The 24,579-nt window shown below is 45.1% G+C and overlaps 1 protein-coding gene across 1 annotated transcript in view; it reads left to right on the forward strand.

Annotated features, from left to right (window-relative positions):
- SEPSECS (Sep (O-phosphoserine) tRNA:Sec (selenocysteine) tRNA synthase) overlaps window positions 1-24,579 on the forward strand; it is a 270,729-nt gene that overhangs the window by 130,418 nt on the left and 115,732 nt on the right. The window contains exons 5-8 of the mRNA XM_086964015.1: window positions 956-1,109; window positions 3,744-3,846; window positions 17,264-17,393; window positions 17,485-17,576. Of these exons, the coding sequence (XP_086820141.1) occupies window positions 956-1,109; window positions 3,744-3,846; window positions 17,264-17,393; window positions 17,485-17,576 (479 nt within the window). The remainder of the gene's footprint in view (window positions 1-955; window positions 1,110-3,743; window positions 3,847-17,263; window positions 17,394-17,484; window positions 17,577-24,579) is intronic.

Consider the following 24,579-nt stretch of genomic DNA (forward strand, 5'->3'; position numbering starts at 1 on the left):
TGGAATTAACGGAAGAACCCGTAATTCGAGGTCCGAGACCGACTCTTATCCCCCCCAGACTTTCACCCAGAGATTTCAGTGTGAAAGTAAAGTGAGCTGCAGTGTTGCAAAGTATCTCCTCATTCCGAAGGCGCTGGTGACTGTTTGACCGGACCGTGGGGATTAAGCTGCCGCCTCTAGTGTCCCAGAGTAATGCACGGTCCAGCCAAAGAGGTCTAAACTTGTGTTTCTGTAAGAGTCCCTGCTTACCCTAACCCTGTGCTGCCTTTGATTCTCGTTGATTATTCGTTCTTCACTTGGGGTGGGGAAGAACAACAGGACAGCCATGACATAGGGGGAGGATCTTCACACCTGTGTGGTGATAGTGTTACTCCTGATGCAATACTCAACACCTTTACTCCCAACCGCTCAGCGTCAGTCAGTCCGGAAATAACACTAATTGGCCTCTTAATGATGGAACTAGCCGCGAGACGCACCTGTGGAACGGGAGGGGCGTGGCTACGCAATCCATACCCGAGAGGCTTCTCTGGGTTTACCTTGGATGGACAGTTTTGAAAAGAAGTTTGATTCTGCCACTAATTAACAGGGTGCTCATTAGTGAACAGGAAAGAACCTTACACCAGTATTAACACGGTCCTCGATATGTGAATCTTATCCACGTCTGCAAACCCAACAACACCCGCTCACTTAACTTCAGAAGGGATGACAGTGTACCCTTGAGTATCCAAAGTACGATATAAAATTCTCATGAGGAGCAGACTGTTTGGGGACCGGAAATAAAATTTTAAATGCCTCACGGTTAAACCAGAGCCACATCTGGCATTGTGTTTTTAATAGTTTTGTATTCTCTGCTATTCAAAATACCCCAACACTTCTGTGCAACACATTTTGGTATTGTGTTATGTACAAATGGTATTTGTTTTCAGGTGTTATTCTCATGTGCTTTGTGATGTAGGTTTTGAGCCTGTGGTGATAGAGAACATATTGGAAGGAGATGAGTTGCGCACGGACCTCAAGGCTGTGGAAGAGAAACTGCAGGAACTTGGGGCTGAAAACGTTCTCTGTGTTCATTCCACTACATCATGTTTTGCTCCGAGAGTACCTGATAGGTAAAAGAAAAAAATACCTGCATTTGTATCCATACTTCTTGTTCGACTGCGTACGCTTCATGTGTATTAAGCAAGCCACTGACAAATTCTGTTATTTGTGAATCATAACTGCTTTTTATACAAGTTAATATTTTGTTTAGTTCAAACGATCTGAGTTTACCAATGTAGATTGCAGAGATGTCCTACATTTCCTATATCTCCGGTACAAACCAGTGTCTTGCAGTACTTCAGAGAAAACTTGCAAGTGAAGCATATGGAATTTCATGTTATATTTTCCCTGTTAATTTATTTGATACATACCAAACATTGGAGTTTTTTTCATTTACTTCTCAATTAACTTTATCCTCTGTCAAGCCCTTCTGCTCTCATTATTCGGTCTGCAGTAAAGGTAATCTCAGTTTGTTTTCCCGTCTATTGGATTATGATTACTCCTCCTCCTGTGAACAGGCTTTTTTGATTTCTGTCACCGATTTCACAACTACCAACCCTTGCTAGAAGTTGATTCCATGAAATTGACACTTTTTGTGAAAAATTGCTTTAATGTTTCCCGATGAGCAGGCCATTCTGAGCGTGTTTCTTGGATGACCTTCGACAAGATTTTAACTCGATACAGTTGTTAAAATTGACCAGATGCAAATGGAAAGCTTCCCTCTAAGGTTACATATTCTCCTTCTGAGAGATGTCCCTTGACTTTGTCTTATCCATAGTCAAACTGCTGAAACCAGCCTCTTGCTGCTGATGATCCCTGCCCTCACTATTTTAACAACGATTGTACAGAAGATATTGCACCAGTAGTTACTGAAGTAATTAATCCTTCCTTTCGGTCAATTTAGCCCCTTCGCTGCGGGGGATATTCCTCCGCTGTGCTGGGGGCGAGGGGGGCGCACACAGCGCTCACATGCTCATGACGAGCTGAGCTCGTCATGAGGCACGGCGCTCCTGTGCTCATGACAAGCTCAGCTAGTCACAGCCACACCCGTTCCCGTGGAACGCTCAGCACAGCAGGGGAATTATCCCCGCATGCGAGCGTTCCAAGGCTCATGACGAGCTGAGCTCGTCATGAGCACCGGAGCGCCGTGGCTCATGACGAGCTCAGCTCGTCATGAGCATTCAAGGGGTTAAGAGCTGAAGAAGACTTGTGTCCCCCCTTATTACAAAGGGTATTTTTTCCAAACAATTATCAATAGACCTCAGACGTTCTAATTTACTGAAGTTCCTGAAGAGGATCAAAAGCCTACAACTACTGCTTTTGTTGAGCCTTGCAGTTGCCTAATAGTTAGTCACACTTTATGCGTAATCAAAGAACTTAAGCTGCAGTTTTAGCACTGTAAACTTCTATTATAGATATGCTGGCTAAAGAGGATCCTGACTCGATTATGTACCTTGATCTGCCATCAGCCTTCAGCACTCCCGATGACCCAGTCTTGATGAAGAGGTGAGAGTGTCAGGCAGTTGAGATCTGGTTTAGCTCCTTCTGATAGGACAGACAGACCAGAATCCGTCTAGAAAACAATCTTGAAATAAGATTTAAAAGTAGTACATGCCAATTATAAGCAGTCTAACAGTGATTAAACAATTGTTGGCTGAAGAGTCATAAGCTATTTAGCCATCCTGAGATTACCATTGAGATATGTATCGATGCTCAGGTTACAGAGTGGTTAAGTTAACCAACTCCATTTTTTATGCTTCATTTTAGAACTATTCTAGGATGTGCACCTTCTCATTTCAGACATTGTTGTTGAACCTCTCAATTAGCCATAATTGATGACTGGCATTTGCCCTGAGGTAAAATAGAAGGATGGTGCATGATCAATCCCACCTTTAAATAGTGTCTGTACATGTATTTTACGAAATCCACAAATGTTTTGCTTATCGCCTTTACTCTTAAAATTTAAGATTAAACCTTTACACTTTACAATCCAGCGATATCAGTTGACTACCATAATTATGCCAACTCTTGTGGTGTTTAACCACACGAAGGATTTAGAAACCGAGACAAACGAAATAAATATTTATCAAAATCCATGTATGGAGGGGCTCAAATTATCTTAGCCTGAATGAGTCCAAAACGGACTTTCATTACTTCCGATGCCATCCGAGAACAAGGTGATCACGAATGATCAACAATTGAACTTTAGAGCCACTGCTAGTCCTTCAAAAGCACATTTATAACTATTTTATATTTGATTCACCTATGAACATAATCAACTAGTTAACTCCGTTTTTTCCGCAAGCGGCTTTAATATTCTTGAGAGGGGCACAACATCAACTGCCCTTCGAGAATCGAGTTACAGTTGCCAGAGTAGTATGAGAAAAGTAATGGTTTGTATCTTAGAACATCAAAACCTAGTATCTGGAAAAAGCAGGATCTTTAAAAACTCTGCAGACTGGATTGGATTGGATAGCCTTGGAAGTTTTCACATTACCCCAGGTCTACGGAAATTGCACTATCTTCCGGTACCAATAAGGATTACATTCAAAACTCTGATCATAAAGTATATGTAGGACGAGAACCTCTGGGCTAGTTTAATGGCACACACGTTATTACAAATTGTGTGAGTGTTATACTGCTGGATATGAAGGAAAATAGTTAACTAAGACCTTACATTCTGTTTTTTGTGATTTTGTTTGTAGGATCGAGGAACTGGCTGTCCTATGTGCGAAATATGGGGTTCCTCATATTGTTAACAATGCATATGGGATGCAGTCTTCAAAATGCATGCATCTCATCCAGCAGGTATGATCTTAATCGAAAAGAAGCAAAGCCACATAACATTCTGACCTTTTAATGAACACAGTCGGATTTTGAATTATTTTTTTCAGCACACCGTCACATTGTCGAGTATTTACCATGAGGAAACACTTTTACGTAACAAAAAAAAAATTGTAAACGAGGTTCTGGGCATCCGTGATGAGCAGTATTGTGTAGAATCCGCTTGTCTACATTCATAATCTTAATCTCATTTGTGTTGCCTGCAAAGCCTACAGAAGCTTTTTATAAAATTATGTAGCTACATCATGCATTCTGTTCATTATATTTTCAGTCGTTACTCGAGTCCTGTATCATTAAAATGTGCGGTACTTGACAAAAATGCTATTCGTTATTTAATGTATGTACGATCTATGAGGGAATATGTGAAGAAACAAGGATCCCCTGATTAGGATAAAGTTCCTGGGTCAGGGCAAATAATATGTGCAAAGTAACATACCCAGGCAAGCAATGTGAACACTAGCGCCAGGCAAGCAATGTGAACACTAGCGCAGTTCAATTAGCAAACAAAATGAGATTAAATAGTGAGACACTGAATTAGCACGAAAAGTACATTTTAATAAATTTGATAAAAAGTGTCATGAGATATTTCATTGACATATTGATAAAACATGATAAAAAAAATAATTTAACAGATATACATTGTGATATACAGTAAAGTAATGTAGTGGAGGGATGGTTTCCTGTCTACGAGTTTCGACACGTTGAAGGTGTCTTCCTCAGGACATTACCATCTTGATGCTAAAAGTAAACAAACAATATTTAAAATATGTCTTTGTGCTAAACAGTTTATAATGGTAAATACAGTTTGCTAGAGTATTTGGGCTAGTGAGTTGATAGGGTTTCATGATATACCGCATAACATTGGTTCATTTTGTCTAACATGTAGAGAAATAATGACAAACATGACTACAGTCACATTAATCCTATTGAAATTACATGTAGTGTGATTAAAGCAAACAATTTCACATTTCATTTTGAACAAAGCAAAAGGAGAATGATAAGAATGGTACACAAGTACTGAGGAAAAGAGAGAAAAAAAGAGAAAAAATGAGGTGGTTTTTATTTATGCCTTACAGATATTAAAATAATCAGGGATTCATTTTGGTCTATTTGGTGGTATTAAATAAAGTGACAAATTATGTCACTCAAAGGGAATATAACCAGTTAGGTATATAAAGCTAACTCAACATTAAATGATGACAAACGAAATGGTGGTAAAACTTGGAAAGATTTTATGCGGAGGATTTCTATTGAGAGAAATTTGAGAATAACATCACATGTATGATGAATGGATGAAATTTCCTGATAAATACCTAAGGTACAGCTAGTAAATACTAACATTGTTCCCTGTGCAAATACATAGCATCAGTGTAACTAAAATTCTTAGTTAAATGTTTATTACTTTGCTGCAACTATGGCATTGCAATCTGTCTAGAGATGAAACTAAGATAAGTGTTTATAGCTTTGCTACAGTTGCAGCATGGAAATTTACACACATTGTTGCCTATCATGCTGTCTTTATGTGGAGCCGGGGCAACATGGCTTTTAACATCAAGGCCTTGTGTTGCTGCGTGCCGAGAAACGACCTTGCCAGAGGGTTATAACCCGCTGTCGAGAGCAACAAATAACCATCGTTTAGCTGCAAAGCGTAGATTGATAGTTGGATACTGCGGAAATTATCAAATGATCTAATGTCTGTTGCAATTTACCTGTAGTGCAAAATTTATCAAGCGCCGGGACAGAAATACTTCGCGGCTAGGTCACGGTCCGGGCGGGTGCAGGGTTCGAGCTATCTAAGAATGGGATAGCGATGCTGAGGGACTTCATATCAGAATTTTTTTTTGAAGGTTAACAAAATGGTATGTGGTTTTGTTTCTTGATAGTTTTTACCTACGTTTAAAGGTTGGTAAATGTATCTAGCGCCGGGACAGTGATACTTCGTAGCTGGAACACGGTCCGGGCGGGTGCTGAGTTTCAGCTATCTAGGAATGGGATAGCAGAAATCAGGAGCTGCATATCAGGACATAATTTCAAAAGTTAACTGAATAATGTGTGATTTTATTTCTTCCTAGTTCTTACCTGCGTTAAAAAAATGGATGACACGCTATAGTGAGAGAGTAAATCATCTATGGTACCGCGCGGCTTCACAGTCGAGTAGGATTTGGGTGGGTTCAAATTACCGGCTATTTAGGATTAAAAATAATTGGCTTTAAGAAACAACATTGTGAATTACGTTGCGAGTAAGTTATTCTGAACAGCCCGATGTTTTTATATTTCATACCTGTATTTAAAAGAGATGATGGCGTGCCTGAGTTATATTGGCTGGCATCTAGGAGTTCAATTAGGTGAATGTCGTCTGTGGAACCGCGTGGCTGCACAGCGAGTAAAATTAAGACGGGTTCAGATTTCCGGCTATCTAAGATAGAAAATAGCCGTACTTAAGAAACAACTCTACGAATCTTCTTTACGGGTTAATTATTATACATGACTCAATGTTTCTTACCTGTGTTAAAGCGGATAATGGCGTGCCGGAGTTACGCGGTCTGGCCGCTGAAAGTTTAGTGAAGTGATTTGAAATGGTTGCACTGATTAGTTTATATATGCACAATGTCCTAGGTGGTTCTCATTATTAATGCCTCCTTTTAAAGGTGTATACTATTGCGAAACGGTAGTATGGATTGTTAGGTTCACCTCTTAAAGATGTATTGTCTCGTAATTAGTAGGGTATCGGAATAGTGGATCAATGGAGCAATATTGATGTATAACTAGATCTATAGTTGCTACATATTTGGTAAAATGTCTTTGTGTCTTATTGCGCTGGATAAAGGATAGATATGGTGAAAGGAAGGGGGGAAGTGTATATGTTATGATTTTAATTGATTAGGCCGTAGGGTGGGACGGGGAGGGATGCGGGGAGGGGAGGAGAAAGGGGGGAAAGAGAGGGGGGAGGGGGAGGAATTTTAGGGCGGGGGTGGAATTTAGGTAAGGAGGGGAGGGAAATAGAGGGGGGAGGGGCGGGGGTAGGGGAAAAAAAGGGGGAGGAAGGAGGGATGGGTGGAAAAGGGGGGGAAAGGGGAAGTGAGGGGAGTGGTATGGGGTTTTGGTATATTAATTAATTTGGCGTATTACAGGGGGGCAACATTTTAAATTGTTAAGTTTAGTTAATTGTTCTATGAGAGAATGCACGCAGAAATGTTCCATTATATATTAAACGTTGCAGTTAATCGAAAATGCAGAAGTTCAGCCATCTTGGATTGTGGTCTAATTGTGAGTGAAGTTGGATTCGGTTAATGGCGGAGTTTAACAGAGCTGTATTTTATTTCAAGGCGAGCGGTAGGACAGAGTTATAGCTTCCTCCCCACGCTTCACTCATCCCCTGCAGCAGCCTTCTGTATGCAAAAGAGGAGGTGTTCACATGAGGAGATTCCGGGAATGCAGTGGGGAAGAGCAAACTGCAGTACAGCTAAAGCCACAGTAACTAATACGACCAGTCGAGATTGCTTCTGGAAAAAGCCTGGAATAATGAGTGTGCAGCTGTCTCGGTGCGAGTGGGTAGAGTATTTCAAATTATTATGCTGGCCTGAAAATACTGATACCTCATCCATCTTTACATGATGATAAGACAATTTTATAGTTATCTGAACATTGATATTAGGACATGCTGGCTGCCTTTAAAAATTACTCCTCGAGATCTGTGAGAATCTGGGATTTTCCCAAAGGACCTGTGAATGGCCATTTTTACCTTTCTGCGTATGCAGGGTTATCTGGGAGAGAATGAAAAATTTCCTAGCTAACGTAACGGAAAGTTTCAATTCTATTAAGGACTCTGAGGCGAGGATTATGCCTTCTTTCTCCACTTTATTGAACAGCAGCGAAGATATCAAAGACTACATTTCCCATGGTTCCACAGGGACATGTAGTCCAACAAGAAACAAACCAGAAACACCTGGTAACAACCAATAACATGTCCAGACTCAATGTCCAATCAGGGCATTGGAAGCCCTCACATAGTCCCTCCACAGTGTCTCTTCCTCCTCTTTCTGAGCGCTTAGACAGTCACTCTCAACTCTTCAGGCGTCCTGCTTGGAATCCGAGCCTGAGGGTAAGAGGAAACCATATTACCAGAGGAAGCGCAGAGGAAAGCAAACAAAGTCAACACAATGCAGAAAACCAATTAGAACAGGAATAAACCTTTTACTTACTGACATACGGGGAGGGGTCTCCTCCAGGAAGCCAGGGCGGGATAATCCTCGCCTCAAAGTCCTTAATAGAATTGAAACGTTCCGTTACGTTAGCTAGGAAATTTTTCATTCTATGTCAGGACTGGAGGCGAGGATTATGCTTGTTCAAAGCTTGCCCACAACCAAGTGTGCCATATTCAAGATCGGTTTGAAATAAAACCGCTTGAATGTGGAATGTGAAGACCAGTTTGCCGCGTTGAGAATGTCCTCAAGACGTGCTCCGTGACTGAAGGCCTTCGAAGCCATAGCACCCCTCGTGGAGTGTGCTCCGAACTGGCTAACCTTGATGCCTGCCTCCGGCATCACCCAACGAACCCACCTGGCAATAGTGGGTGAAGAAACTGCCTTAAAGGGCTTCCGCAATGAAATGAGGAGTTGTCTCTCGCCTGGGGGACGGAATTCCTCCGTCGTCTCTTCATAAGCCTTGAGACAATTTACCACGCAGAGCTTCGGGGAATCCACGAACTGCGGATAGGAAATAGACCTAGTATGGCACTTTGTGCGCCTGAGCAAAGTAAAGGTTACTCCCTCTGGAGAGAAAACCCTGCTAGAAATATCCAAAGCACGCACGTCAGACACTTGCCTACAATAAATGAGGCACAAGAGCATGGCCAGTTTCGCGGACAACTCTTTCCTGGAGAGATATCTATTGTGCTGCCAAGATAAAAACAAATTAAGGACACGATTAACGTCCCAAAGCGCAGAATAGCGTGGCTCCGGAGACAAAGAAAGACGAATGCCCCGTAACAATCGGCAAACCAACGGGTGTTCACCCACCGGCACCCGATTCACTGGAAGATGACCAGACGAGATAGCCAACCTGAAAGTGTTGATAGATCGGTAGGCAAGGCCCTCAGAGGCCAGCTGAGCCAAGAAATTGACTATGTGGACCACGCCCGAGAGAAAGGGATCGAAACCCCGTCACAGACACCAACGGGTCCATCGGCGCCATGCAGACCTGTATCTCTTGACGGTACTGTCCGGCCTTAGAGATAAGGGACTCTCGCGAAAGGCCAGGAGTTTCCGATCGACCCCTGAAATCCGCCACGCCATGAGCTTCAGCTACCCTGAGGATACTAGGGGGTGAGGAGAGCCGCTCGGACTCAGGAAGAGGGAAGGAAACAGGGGAGTAGGATTGGAAAGTCCCAAGAAAGTTCCAGAAGAACTGGAAACCAAACTTGCGACTTCCATACCGGGGTGAGCACTACCAACTCTGCCGCCTGTCTGCGAACTTGCGCCGTCACTCTCGTGATCATGGCGAAGGGAGGGAACGCATAACCCTGCTCCATCCTCCAGTCCTGGAGAAACGCATCTGTCGCCGCAGCTAGTGGATCCAGCCTCCAACTGAAGAAGCGAGGCACCTGGTGATCTAGCCTGGAAGCAAACCGGTCCACCGAGAAAGGACCCCATAGGTCGTTCAGACTCTTGAACACCGACCGATCCAGACGCCAAATACTGGAGTCTCGGAAGTGGTGTGACTGGAAGTCTGCCTCCAAATTGTCCCGACCGGGAAGGTATTCCGCCGTGACTGAAACCTGATTGTCGAGGCAATATTGCCAAAAACTGTCCGCCAGATCTGACAGGGCTTTTGACCTCGTGCCCCCTAAATGGTTCACATAACGAACCACCGAGATGTTGTCCATCTTGAGGATCACACAAGATTGTACTGAATCTTTCGTCCAGCACCGCACTGCGAAAGATCCCGCCAGAAGTTCCAAACAGTTTGTGTAACTTCTGTTTGTCGGGTGACCAAAACCCGCCTGTAGAGAGATCTCCGCATCGGGCTCCCCAGCCCAGCCTGCTGGCGTCCGATTCTATAATCATGTCCGGGGCGGACCCGAAGATTGCTCTCCCGTTCCACGCCTCCATGTGATCTAACCACCAATGGATCTTGGAGCGAGCCTCTGCGGACAAGCCGACTTTGTAAGAATACGGATACCCTTTCCGAAGGAAGTACCCTTTGAGGCGTTGGAGGGCCCTGTAATGAAGCGGGCCTGGGAAAATTTGCTTGAATAGAGGCGGACGAAAGGCCTACCATTCGAGCCAGCTGCCGGAGGGAGATCTGGGGTCTGGACAGAATCCGCCGCAACTCGTGACGTATTTTGGTCACCTTCCTGCTTGGAAGACTGAGCGTGGATACCGTGGAGTCTATGACGAATCCCAAGAATGTAATGTTCTGGGTCGGTTGTAACAGAAATTTTTCCTCATTGATCACAAACCCGAGGTCCTGCAGGAGTGAAACCGCCATCTGCAGATGCTGCGACAGACGGCATTGACAAGCCGCCATCAAGAGAAGATCGTTGAGGTACACGATCATTCTGACACCTCTGGACCGCAAAAACTCCACCGCCGGCTTGAGCACTTTGGTGAAGCACCAAGGTGCCGACGAGAGGCCGAAAGGGAGAGAAGTGAACTCGTAAGTGTTTGGACCCCAGAGGAACTGAAGAAAACGCCGATGGGGAGGAAAAATAGGAACCACTAGGTAGGCGTCCTTGAGGTCCAAGTGAACCATCCAATCGAAAGGCCCGAGGACGTCTCTGAGAAGATGGATCCCTTCCATCTTGAAGTGGCGATAAACAAGCCATTGGTTGAAGTTGGAAAGGTTTATCACCGGTCTCTTCCCCCCAACGGCCTTGTCGAACAAGAAAATGTTGTTCACGAACCCACGGGGATGCCGAGAGGTGCGTGCAATGGCGCCTTTGCGGAGGAGAGAGGAAACCTCCTCGTCCACCAGAAGGCTGTCTTGCGCGGAGAACTGGATAGGGCACAGCAAGGAACTTTGCACTGTCTGCCCCTCGAACTCTATGTGGAAACCCCTCACGGTTTGCAGAACCCATGCATCGCTCGTGATTGTAAGCCACACTTGAAAACATTGTGCCAACTTCCCTCCTATGAATTGTGGGGAAGAAGGGAGACCTCATGGGCTAGAGCTGCAGCTCCTCCACGGTATCCTCTTCCTTTACCCCTTTTTCCTCGTGTGGGGTAAAAATTTCCAAACCTGGATTGATCCTGGTAGTTTCCGGCGCCTTTCTGGTTCATCTGGCGTTGTTGTTGGCGACCGGCCGAGCGGCCCAGTCCTCGGCCGGCCCGCAAAAAACACGGGGAAACACCTTCTTAATTGTCCATTTGAGCACGGTCAAGAGATGTGAAAGTATTCACAAATGTACCGAGCTCCTTCACGAAGGGCTCGCCAAACAGGCCCCTTGGGCGTCCGCGCCCGCTTCTGAATCCGCCAGGTCCGAGGACCGCGGGTGGACTATGTCGTTGGGATCCAACATATCCGCTGTGCTTGGGGGCTCATGGGATGTCCCTGGAACGGCTTGAGGGGCTGGGGTTGGAGGAACTTGACTGGGAGAGGGAGATGGTCCTGGAATCGAGGGGGCTGAGGGCATTTGGTCTACTGGCCATAAAGGCCTGCCGAAGGCGGTCAAAGGCATCCCCATCCACGCCCGTCTCACGGGAACGCTTAGGCGGAGGGGAACCAAGGGGGTCCTGGGTGGAAGGAGCAGAAGCCTGGGAGGGGTTAGGAGCAATCTGTTGGGAAAGCTTTGCAAAAGCCTGGTCAATTTGGCGTGTCGACCTATCCTCTAGAGGGGAAATTGCCTGGTCAACCGCCCTATAAATGGAGGTATCCACTGCCTCGTAAAAGGCATCCCCCCAGGGCATGTCAGCGAGGGGGTCTTCTTCCTCTGCCTGGTAATCATCATAGTACTCCATGAGGCAGCAATTAAGCGGGTGGGCACCCTGGCCTACAGAAGGCTTAGCAAAGACTGAGTGGCAGCCAACACGTTTAGGTAGCGGAGGTCCGCCAATCAATGGGTCCAAGCCCTGGGACAACTGGCAAACTGATTTTAATCACCCTTCTTTGAACAGGGCAAACGGCTGGGTAATGTCCTTTTTTTATTTTTTACACTTGTGCACCTCAAAACAGACCAAACAGGCGTGACCGCTATTTGCTGCAAATACAAGCTCTGCCCCGATAGCACACAAAACCTAGGGACAGAGCGTGGGGCACAAGGATCACGGTAAACGCTTTGAAATACCGCTGATACACCGCACAGGCGTTCTCCTTCAGCCGGGGCTCCCAACTGACGCGCGTGCGACGTTTGAGCCTCTCTGAAGAGAGATCAAACGACGCGGAGCGCCCGTCTCCACACCCGCGCCCTCTAAGGGCGGGAGGACCAGGGAGCAATTGCCAGCATGCGCCGCGTAGGTACGGGAAAACCCGTAGCCGCGGCCCCACCTCTCCCCGCGGGATCCTCGCTGCGGGAGAGGGAGAAAAAACCAAACGTGGTAACAAAGAAATACCCGGCACTAAAACCGAAGCGCAAATCCTGTCGGGAAGTGTTTAACACAGCGTGAAGCTAAATCACCATAACCAATGCCACAAAGCAGTAACGCAGCGTGAAGCTACCATCAATTAACACAGCGCGAAGCCATACATTAACAAACAAAAGCAGCTCTTTGCTTAAAAGACATAGCAAACCCCCTTAACCAGCTACCACAAAGGAAAAGCCTGAGGGGTAGTTATCTTGCTGCACAGCAGCGAAGAAAGAGGAGGAAGAGACACTGTGGAGGGACTATGTGAGGGCTTTCAGTGCCCTGATTGAATATTGAGTCTGAACATGTTATTGGTTGCTGCCAGGTGTTTCTGTTTTTTTTTGTGTTGGACTACATGTCCCTGTGGAACCATGGGAAATGTAGTCTTTGATATCTTCGCTGCTGTTGAATAAAGTGGAGAAAGAAGGCATAATCCTCGCCTCCAGTCCTGACATAGAATTGCACCTTCCAACATGCCCATCACATTGCTTACAATTTAGGTCGAGGTATTTGTGAAAATATTGGCAAACAGGCTGCTTGCTCACTGTATCTGACAGATTGATGATACACTGTAATGTCCGGTTCAGGAATAGCAGTTTTTAGGCCTGATTGAATGTTTACTAAACTAGTACCAAAACCGAAGGTGAATGGAGAGCTCTAAAATCAGTTTCATCTTGTACTGAAGCATTTAGGCAGGGTTTACTCCTGTCCCTATTGCTTTTTGACTTGGTTTGAAGCACTTGACGTGTTGGATTTGTTAGGGTATGCTGGTGAGGTGGAGTCAACAATGGAAATCTCCTTGTCTGCAGATGTCATACAACTTTACAATGGCTAATGCGTGGTACACCATCCCCAGGCTTATTGCAGATTCAACATAGATGGCAGCCACTCTAATTTGAAATACAATGTGATGCATCATTTCTGTTGCTACTCAGTATCTGGAAAATTTGACCTGTCCTTTCAAGCAGGTGAGAACTGAATTTAAATTACTGGGGATGGTAAACACAAAGACAGAAGCTAGTTTCCAAGAATGCAACCTGGATGTGCTGCTGGTGTAATGTTCTAGGAGGAGGCACCACATGGCAAGAAACTGCTCCACTCATTACTGTATTGTGCAGTCCTGTTCAAAATAGTGGAGCTGCCCAGCTTCCTCTGGTATGTGACAAACGCTATATTGAATCCCCCAAATCATTTATTAAAACACATTTGATATTTAGATATCTTTTGTGGGGCTATTGCTCTCCAAATATATCTCAGAATACATAACTCAACCACCTATTGAGTAATTTCTTATGTGCATGATTTCATTACATGTGTTTACATAATTCATGGTTTTGGTACAGTTATAGAAGTCCGGTCCGTGTGTTACAAAATTTAAAACAAAGGTTTGACACATGCCTTGCTACGCCGCTAAATTAGCACCAAGAGGTAGCACCAAGGCCTGAATAATGCTTTTTGGTGCCAGAGTGTTTTAAGTGAACAATTAATCCATATTTCATAAAGTTGTCCCTCTGGGGAAATGTCAACCATTTTCGGCCAATCAGTTTTGTGGCCTTGTCAGTAGACACGTTTGTTATAAAATCATGCACAAATGGAATTGATTAACAAGTGCTTGGGAAACTCTTGGGGGAAAAAATAAACTTTCAGATACTTGGGGTATTTAAAATAATATTTAAGGGAAGTATATGCCTATTATAGGCAGTCCAACAATGGGTAAAGGATTGTTGGCCAATGAGTCATAAGGTATTTACCTATCCCTGTTATAATCATTGGAATATGTATTGATGCCCTAGTTTCGGAGGGGTTAGATGAGCCATCCCATTTTTTCATGCCTAATACTAGCACAGGAGGCACTATTCAACGATGAGGTTGCACAAACTCACTTCAGACGCTGTCGTTCAACTTCTCAGCTACCCGCGATTAATGACTGTCATGTGCCCTGAGATCAGATGGAATGGTGATGCGTGCTCAATCCCACCTACACTTGCTTCTTGGAAGTGGGGAGGTCTTACCAGAATGCCAGAAGATTACAGGCACAAATATGTTGACAATCACATAGAGATGCTGCAACAGGTAAGGTAATGTGGTTTTGATGGTGGCATGAATAGTGGTCAGCTGGAAACTGGATACCCCTCTATGAATGTGGCATGCTCCTTGCAGTCACTCTTGAGAAGAAGGATTCAAGAAGAGGAATCTAATCAGAATCTCAAAGGTGTTTGACTTGGTTGAGAATGGTAATTTACCCAATTAAAATTGATCACAGCTTGAGCTGGTCAGCCTACTACAAGTAATTACAGCTATGTCCTGCAGCTCATGACCTTGTGTATTCCTCTGGTCTGACATACCTTAACTTCTCGCCTCTTGACATGAGGGTCGTATTAGTCCGGACAATCTCTATAATTTTTAAGACAATTATGAAAAACTCTGAAGACAACTTGGGCCCTTTGAAATCCAAATTACTGAAGTACCTGGTCCACTGGATGACACAAAATGGAAGAAGGCACTACTACATCCTAGAGAAGTGTTGATAAGTTCAGTTTTAGGCTGATACAGATTAAGCTATTGCATAGACTGTAGTTTATATGTTTTGGATTGCACCTGGTGGTGGTCAGTGAAGCAACACAGTCAAAGGGAATGGAGAAGACACCTTTGTCCATATGATGTGGGAATGTTTCAGATTGACTTGTCTGGGAGACATTAGGGGCTTTACTCTAAAAAGTAGACGATAACTCCTTTCAATTTCAAGTAGTTAGTACTTTTTTGGATGGGGACCAACTGGCTACATCTAGATGTCAGAGAACTGTGGGGTTGGGACTGGTGGTTGTGTGTTGTGACTCTGCCTTAAGGAGGGGCATCGCACTCCCCGTGATATTGGTAGTTTGTGTTGCAGCATGGACTGGTACATGGCTACAGAGAGAGTGGTTTATGGGGGAATAGAACCTCTGGTGGTTTCGGAAAATCTGTTATCCTTGGCTGTAGTATTTGCAACTTGTTTAATGCTGCGGTGCAGCTTGATGATATGCTGTTGTCTCATTTTTTATAGCCATCCGCTATGACAAAGGCAGTTTATATTCAGTGTTGTATTGCAGTGTTTGCTTGCACCTGTTGGCATGAAGATAAGGGAGGAGGGAACATCCATGTAGGGAAACAAATTAAAAACTAGAATTAATGCTTCAGGTGTGAGCAAATCCGCAGTAGAACACTGTATGCGCTAACTAGAGGTATTGTAGTAGCATTTGATTAGATAATTTGGAGATGTAATGTGTATATGGTAATAAAGCAAGCAGGTTCTGATAAGCAGCATACAATTAAACGTAATTCCTTCATTAATTATGCAAAAGCATGTAATTAAACAACTTCTCACCCCCCCACCCCAAATTATTCAAAATGTTATGGGATCCACAAAATACATGGAAAAATGGAGTGCAAGGAGTCTTGAGATTTCTTAGTTTCAATTATTCTTTATTTGTAGTCAAATGCATCAGCCCAGCCAACGTGTTTCGTCCAACATGGACTTCATCAGGGCTGAAAAAACAATATTAAAACGTACGTCACTTAAAATATCTCATATACACCAAAAGGTTAGTAAAACTTTGTTGCAAAGACTAGATAGGAATGAAATACAAAACCAACCATAATAAATCAACATTTAAATGAACAAACATCAGTAATCCAAGGGAATTGTTACCTCTCATCATAGACTCCCTGCCTATATACAATCTCAATATAATATTACAAATAACAATTGATTGGCTAATGAAACACAACAGCATTATAAATTCAAAAAGTGACTCCAACTGCTAAAAGTCAGACTTGGATAATACAACATAGATTCCATTGTCAGTCTTAAAGTTTTCAAATTGCACATGTTCAATCAGCCATTGTTGAGACCACACATATAAATACAGTACTTTAGTTTCCTATTACTTGGTGCATTTCTCTAAATATTTACAAAGTGTCCTTATTCTTTACTCTGCTTTACGATTGTAGACATAATGCCATGGGTATCCTCTCCAATTCATAATGCCAGGGGTACCCTCTCCAGTTCTGATCCCATCTCAGTCACATTGCTGAAGATTCTATGTAGCTAGATTGCTGGGTTCATGTAATGCTGTTTGCTGCCTCCCATCTGTTCAAATATTTGGATGCTCTGGAATCTGCCCATGGGTGTGGATGTATCAGTAGTGATGGATACTTTCCATCCTAGGGTCCTTGTCCTCTAGATGACACATCTACCGGCCTTTCTCTTTAGCCAGCTCGGGTGCAGGCGGAGGAGATGGTCTGTTTGCAGACAGGGTAAGGGTGCTGTGGGGTCTTCTTCTAGTATTTCGTTATTTAAGGGCAAGTTGGAGCTGCCAGTACCGGAGCCATGTGGTGAGTGATCAGTTTGTTAAATTGTTCCTTATAGAAAGGTAAATTAACAGGCACTTTCTCATAAGCTTGATTCCATATTGAAGGTAACTGAATGGTACTGAGCATGTTTACATTCTCCTGCGTGCATTTCAGTTGTTCTACAGTGTTCACTTCAGGGGAAGTGATGAGTAAGTAACACCTGTGGGAGGACGTTGCGTCACGCTTGAACTCCTCTTTGTTTATCATCAGCTCTGGTTGGCAGTCATCTGTGGTTACTGTGACCTAGACACTTCCATGGCTTTCTGTCCTGGACTAGACAACTGCTACCCAGTTATTGGCTGTGAAGGCAAAACGTTGTTGGAAGAGGAAAATGTCTATTATAACAAATGCTTTTGTAGGAATGTAAAAGAATCTTGTCTTGTTTTAAACTTCTGTTGCCATGACTATACATTATATTTCTGTTGTAGGGTGCTCGATTGGGCAGAATTGACGCTTTTGTTCAGAGCTTGGACAAGAACTTCATGGTTCCAGTTGGTGGCGCTATTATTGCTGGTTTTAATGATGAGTTTATACAAGCGATTAGCAAAATGTATCCAGGTAAATATATTTATTTTCTAGCTATAAGTGCAGTACGCAACTTTACTGTAAATGTGATTTTACTCACTTAATATGTGTATTTTTATTTCAGGGCGAGCATCTGCTTCCCCTTCATTGGATGTTCTAATTACTCTCTTATCACTTGGTGCAAGTGGCTATAAGCAGCTACTAAGGGAAAGAAAGGTAAAACTTTCTATTTTTCCAGCATTTGCAATGCCCGTTGCTAAACTCAAGGTGGTGGCAGTGAGCGAGAGATACAGAATTTGTTATACTCTTATCATACGATAAACAAGAAAGAGCCTTTCCTTGAGAGTGTTAAAGCATATTGCATATGTAAAAGTAATACACCGAATTAGAATACGCTCTAGTTGGATTTGTTGATTTTCTCTTTTTAATAATTTTAAAAAGCCCACAAGTTCCTTGGTTACGGATCAGCACTGTAAAGCTTATGCAAACAAATTTGAAAATGCATTCCTAATGTGAAATTTCAAAAACATTGTATTCAAAAGAAATCACCTCCACTGCATTGCTTATTAAAACACAGTTAAATACAGAGCCTTCACATTCATATGTTCCTAGATAAAAAAAATAAAATAAAATGTGGGTCTTGCGTTTTTTCCCCCATCAAGCCTATGCCTGAAGTGCAGCTTATTTTCAGCATGATAGTCTGACAGAAATAGCCAAAAGTACAGTGGCATACTCGCTGGCTACTGTTTTTGAGGTGCAGTGTATGGATTTTCATCCATGCTGGAACCCTTCTAACTCTGACGGCCTTATCGTTCGAATTGTAGACTGTGGCCTGTCTTTTGACAGTAGTGGACTTGCATCCTCTGTGGAATGCTTCTACTGTGATGGCCATATCGCTTTGAACTTTACATAATGGTTATTTTTGACAGCCCTGAAGAAGTTGTGGTATGACAAAATACAGACGAAACATGTGTTGTCTGTATCATAATTGACAATATATGGCTGTATCAAAAATTGAAGATATTATGCTGTTTACATAAAATGGATCGTTATTGAACTGTTGTAAGGCATCTGCATTTGCTGTGGAGGAACTGGATATTGACTACCCAGGACTGTACATTTTGGATTAAAAGCGGACTACGAGAATATACTGTGTTTATGGACATTACTCAATTTTGAACTTCTGATGTGCTCGATTGGTAATTTGGCAGAAATAGATAGGCCTACAAAATCCTACATTCCTTCATGAAAGCTAGGAAATGTTATATTCTATGTCAGGACCAGAGGCTCAGATTATGATAGTTCAAAGCTGATTGACTATCACAGAAGCCATGCCTAAAATGGGTTTGAAGAAGAAGGCCTTTAAGGTGGGGTCCGAGGAACAATCTGCTGCTCTGAGGATGTCCACGAGTCGCCCCCTAAGAGCGAAAGCTTTGGAAGCCATGGCTTCCCTTGTTGAATGTGCTCTGAAGGGCGTTGTATCAATGCCAGATTCCTGGAGCACCCATTGGGGAATCGTAGAGGCTGTCACAGCTTTGACCGGCTTCTTGAGGAAGAGAAAAAACTGAGACACCCCCTGGAGGCCTGTATTCTTGAGGCCTGTATTCTTCCGTCATCATTTCGTACGCTCGGAGACAGAAAACCACAAAGAACTTTGGGTTACCTGGGAAAGCCGGATAGTAACCCGCTCTAGTGTTAGACTTTGTATGTTGAGCCACTGTGAACGATACCCCGCCCGGTGTGAACACCTGTGCCGTAACCTCCAAGAACCAGATCTCTGATAGCCGTGTACACAAGATAAGACAAAAGGACATCACTAGTATACCTGTCGAATCCTTACGGGAAAGGTAAGAGTTGTCACACCAAGACTGCAGCAAACGGAACACCGTATTAACATTCCACAAGGAGGAAGGAAGGGTGCATGCCTCTCAGCATTCGACATACTAGAGGATGCTCCCCCACAGGGACCTCCTGAATGGGCATGTGGCCTGCAGATATTGCCGACCTACTCGCATTAATCGAATGGTAGGCTAAACCCTTGTCTACTAATTCCGACAAGTAGGACCTCTGCCTTCTGTATCCGGACCAGAGCCGTGAGCCTGGGTATCATGGCAAACAGTGGAAATGCATAACCCTGAAACAGACTCCAGTCTTGCAGGAAGGCATCTGTTGCCTCTGCTAGGGGATCCGGACGCCAGCTGAAAAATCGGGGAATCTGGCAGTTGAGGCGTGACGCAAAGAGGTACACCTGGCATGAACCTACCAGGTCATCAGGCTCTGAAAGATAGCCGGATCCAGCTTCCAGGCAAGGTAATCCTGTAGATGTCTGGAGTGCCAGTCCACCGTCCGGTTGATTAATCCTGGAAGGTACTCCACTGAAACAGATAATCTGTTTTGGCAGTAGTTTTAGCCAAATCTGCCAGGAGTTTGGACCCCGTGCCCCATATCCGGTTGATATATCTCACTGCAGAGATATTGTCCATCTTCAATAGGATGGCGCAGGAGACCTTGTCGGGTGCCGGACTTCGAATTGCGAAGGATCCGGGCAGAATCTGTAAGCAGTTGATGTGTAGCGATTGCTCATGCTCGGACCAATGCCCGCCTGTAGTAAGATCTTCACAGCGGGCGCCCCAGCCCTGTTAACTGGCATCTGGTTCGATCACCAGATCTGGGGCTGATCTGAAAATGGCCCTTCCATTCCAGGCCTGCATATGCTCGAGCCACCAGTGAAGCTCCGTCTCCTGTGTTTACATGAGGCCACGATGCAAGTGCTGTGTCTTTAGATGCTGTAGGGCCCTGTAATGGCCCTACATGTGTCGAAGATGACAACAGACCGACAGTCCAAACTAAGTGGCGTAGCGAGAACTTCTGTCTTCCTAGGGTACGCCTCAGTTCCCTGTGAATCAAACACATCTTCTGTTGGGGCAATCTAAGGCACTGCTTTACCATGTCGACCTCGAAGCCCAAGAAAGTCATTCGTTGTGCCGGCACTTAAACTTTTTTCTGGTCTTTCAGGATGAAACCCAGATTCTGAAGAAGATTCTGAGTCAGTCGGAGTTAAGAAATCAAGGTGCAGTCCACCTGGTGCATCAAAAGAATGTCATTCAGGTATACTATGCGGTGCATGCCTCGATCCCGGAGCCATTCCATTGCTGGCCTCAGCACCTGGTGAAGCACCAAGGAACCAATTACAGTCCGAACGGCAGACAAGTGAACTCTTAAATGAGCCAGCCTCATTGAAACTGCAGAAAACGTCTCTGGGGTGGAAATACCGGTAACGTAAGATAGGCGTCTTTCAGATCGAGCCAAAGTAACCAATCATTTGGCAGTAGCACATATCGGACAAGATGAATGCCTTCCATTTTGAAGTGGCAATACACCATCCACTGGTTGAAGTCTCGGAGGGTGATCTCTAGCCTGAACCCCTTGTCCTTCTTTTCGACAAGGAAGATATTGCTCAGGAAACCTTCGGGATGTAAGGTTGTGCGCACAATGGCCCCTTTTCGCAGGACGTCTTGTATCTGTCTACCACCTGCACAATCTTGTGGGAGAAAACTAGAGGTCTTGGGAAAGAAAATTGGTGAGGAGTCCCATGGAACTCTATATGGAAGCCCATCACTATTTGTAAAACCCAAGCATCCCCTGTAATTGTAGCCCAGTTGTGTCGGAACCACTGCAATCTTCCCACCACCACTGGTAGGAACAAAGAGGTAGTCCTTACTGGTGGGTCCACCAGGTTACTTGTTGGCTCATCAGGGGTTGCCTTCCCCCCGTGTCCTTTGCAGCGGCCTCTCGACGGGTAAAACCCTCCGAACATCCATTGGTCCTGCCACTGCATGGTTCTCCTGTTCTGGGACTTGTGGGGGTTGGTGTTGAAAGAACGGCCGGAGGAGCGCCCCTAGTTCTTCTGCCACCTTTCCCCCCCAAAAAGAATTTGCTGGCTGAACACTTTTTTTATTGATTGCTCTGCCTTGTCCAGGGAGGAGAAGATATTCACACAGCGAGACGATTCTTATAAACGGATCTCCAAAGAGACCACAGTTTGCTATGGGCCCCTTCTCGGTAGAGGCCAGCTCGCCTAGTCTGGGCTCCATCTTGATCAATAGTGAGCGTCCATGCTCAGTAGATAATGCGCAAGTCGCATTGCCAAGGAAACATAGGGCCAGCTGAGCTCATCCCAATAGGATTGGGGGATCTATCAAATGGCCTGTCTCTTTGATATCCTCTGCCATGTCTAAGATCTTAGTAAGTAGCCCCAGCACATCCAAGACCTTATCTTGGCAGGACCGCCAAGAGCAGTCAATACCCTTCTTAGGATCTTTGATAAACATGCTGATAAAGGTGGCCATTCTGGTGCCATTTTTTGGGGAGCAAGCCACTTTATATGGCAGGGCTAGTCGTGGAGACACTTTCCTCAGGTGGCCATGGCCCTCAAGGTCTATCTGGTTTTGAATTTAGCTAGCCACATAAGACGCCATGAAGGGTTCCGGTATCCAGTCCGCAGAGCGGGGATGATATATGTCCTCTGGGTTCAGCATACTCAAGATATCTGCAGAGTCCTAGGTTTGAAGTACATCTAGCTGTTTTTTTTTTTGCGCCACCTTCCAGTCGCCAGGGTCTGCTCGGACCAGGCTCTTCGTTTGAGTCCCCATCTGGGATGTCCGTGTCCTCCCCGGTACCGTCATCTGCCCCTCCATGAGAGCATGAATCATCTTCAGGGGTCCCTTCTAGCTGGGAATCTTCGAGTACCTCTCTAGGATCCAGGCGACTCTCAAAAGCATCTGGAGAGGCAGCAGCCCTCAGAGCCTTGGCCTTGCCTTTGCCCTTTGAGGGCCCTTTTGCACCAGCCATGGGTTCCCTCCAGTCTCCCTCAGTAGAGATGACCACCCTGCGCCGAACCGTGAGCTCAATTATACGGCGACTCAAGGCTTCTAGGGAAGAGGATACCGCCTTCTCCATGGATGCATCATCGCATCCACCAGACCCATGTGAATGGGGAGAATAAAGTGCTCCTCCGCGGGTTCCCATGAATTAAATTCACCTGCCATAGTAAAGAGGGTCAAGATTAACTCTTACCCAACTTGATAGCACAGGTGTCGTGCCCCCAAAGTGCCCCAGACAGATTAACACTACAGCTCTTTGGAGGTCATTGGATGAGCCAAGGCTTGTCTGTGAATACTAAAATAAAAAGGGGAACAGTTAATTATTTCTCCGTGGGAGAACCACTGTGCTGGAGCCACTAAGATCAAGGATGCAAGGCGAGAAAGGGCAACCTCAATCTCCCGTCAGGCGCATGAGGATCTAACGGTTCGCCTCAGGCAGGAAACTGTCCCACACCCATTCGGACGGGAGCCGAGGCATGCCAAGAATGTGGCTGGAATGTCCCCCTCCCTCCACCTATTGGCGCGTGCGCACCGTGCCCTTTATCGAGGTCGCCAGTGCACCACAATGCGTTCAGGAGGGAGCCGACCGCCGGGAAAGCCCTGCCCCAAGACCTGAGTGGCCGTCACTCTAGAGCACGATCAAAGCGCTCCACCAAAGAGAGACATAAAGCGTCTATACAGAAACCCGAGTGCCATCGAATCACTCAATGCAAAGAAATGCCCAACGGGCCACACGCCCGTCAGCGCGACCACAAGCCCCTGCCGAGAGCCCTCCAGGGACACAGATGGCAGCAGCTGACAAGGCGCTCACCCGTGTGGCAAAAGCAGGAATATACAACAAGCAAAAACCACACTTTAAGTCTCAATCAATCAATCAGGGATTTGTGAAGTGTGCTACTCATCCATGAGGGTCTCAAGTCACTAGGGTGAGGGTGAGGGGCGGGGGGGGGGGTTTGTGCATCTCCCTGTCATCCAAAGAGCCAGGTCATGAGGTTCTTTCTGAATGCTTGCAGATTGGGGGATTGTCTGATGCTGAGGGGGGAGTTCTTTCCAGGTCTTGACTGCGATGAAGGAGCAGACTCTCCCTCCTGTTCTGGCTCTGAGGATGCGTGAGGTTTCAGCCAGGGCGAGGTGGGCAGAACAAGGCTGGTTGAGGAGAGTGCGGAAGAAGTCTGTGGTGGCTAGGAGGGCAGTCTCTGTGCTGTGGTTGCTGCGGAATCTGGATTGGAAGGAGTCCAGGATCGTGTTAGCTTCTATAAAGTTTATGAGCTGTATGTTGACGATCTTCTCAGTGACTTTGGCTGCGAAGCGGAGGCCAGAGATAGGTCTGTAGTTCTTGAGGTCCGCCGGGTCTGCGGAGGTCTTCTTGAGGAGGGCCTTAACATCTGTGTGTTTCTATTAATCGGGGAACGTGACGGTTTTGAAGGTGGAGTTGATGGTTCGTCGTAGTTTGGGTGCTATGGCGGCAGCTGCTCTGTGGAAGGTGTGGTGGGCAGGGGGTCTGTGGGGGCCCACTGAGAGTATACTCTTCATGGTCTTGGCGCTGTCTTCTGTGAGAGGGGTCCAGGCGGTGAGGGTAGGCTGGCTGGTGTTGCTGGAGATAGGTTTAGTGTTGGTGCCTTGTTTCTGTTTGTTAAAGTTGTTGTGGAAGGACTTGATCTTGTGATGGAAGTAGGAGCAGAGCTTGTTGCAGAGGTCCTGGGAGGGGGGCATCTTAAGTTTCGCTGTGAGGTTTGGTGAATTCTTGTATGATGTTGAAGAGTTCCTCCGAGTTGCGGGAGTTGGAGAGGATTCTGTCCTGGATGAAGTTCCTCTTTGTGGTGCATGCTTCCGGGATTTTACTGCTTCCCAAAACAGACCCCCAAAGGAATAAACAAGATCAAAGAAAGACAATTATCTGGCTGCTGAGCAGCGAAGAAAGAGCAAGTGCTATCGTTTGTTGTTTATATTGGACTGCCTCTATGGTATTTTTGTGAACATTACAAAGACTCATGGGATTTGTAGTCCTTTGTTGTTACTTGTTCTCTTAAGGCTGCTGAGCAATAAAATAAGGAAAAGAAAAGTATAATCTGAGCCTCCGGTGCTGACATAGAATTAGAATGTTCTTTTGGGTAGTGGAAACGTGGGCATGTGTGCTGTTTCAAACGGCAGAGCAATTGACTTGATCCATGCTTTTTTGTTGCTATCCAAAAATCTATCTGAAACTGTTCAGATGACACCTTAGACATCAGTTATTTATACTATAATGTTTCTCAATACCGAAAATGTTGTTACAAATACAGTATTGATTAAACCACTCAGAAAAATAACATGGTACTAAAATGTCCTAAAGCTAT

The sequence above is a fragment of the Lissotriton vulgaris genome, chromosome 3_2 (assembly GCF_964263255.1).
Source record: "Lissotriton vulgaris chromosome 3_2, aLisVul1.2, whole genome shotgun sequence".
Taxonomy (NCBI): Eukaryota; Metazoa; Chordata; class Amphibia; order Caudata; family Salamandridae; genus Lissotriton; species Lissotriton vulgaris.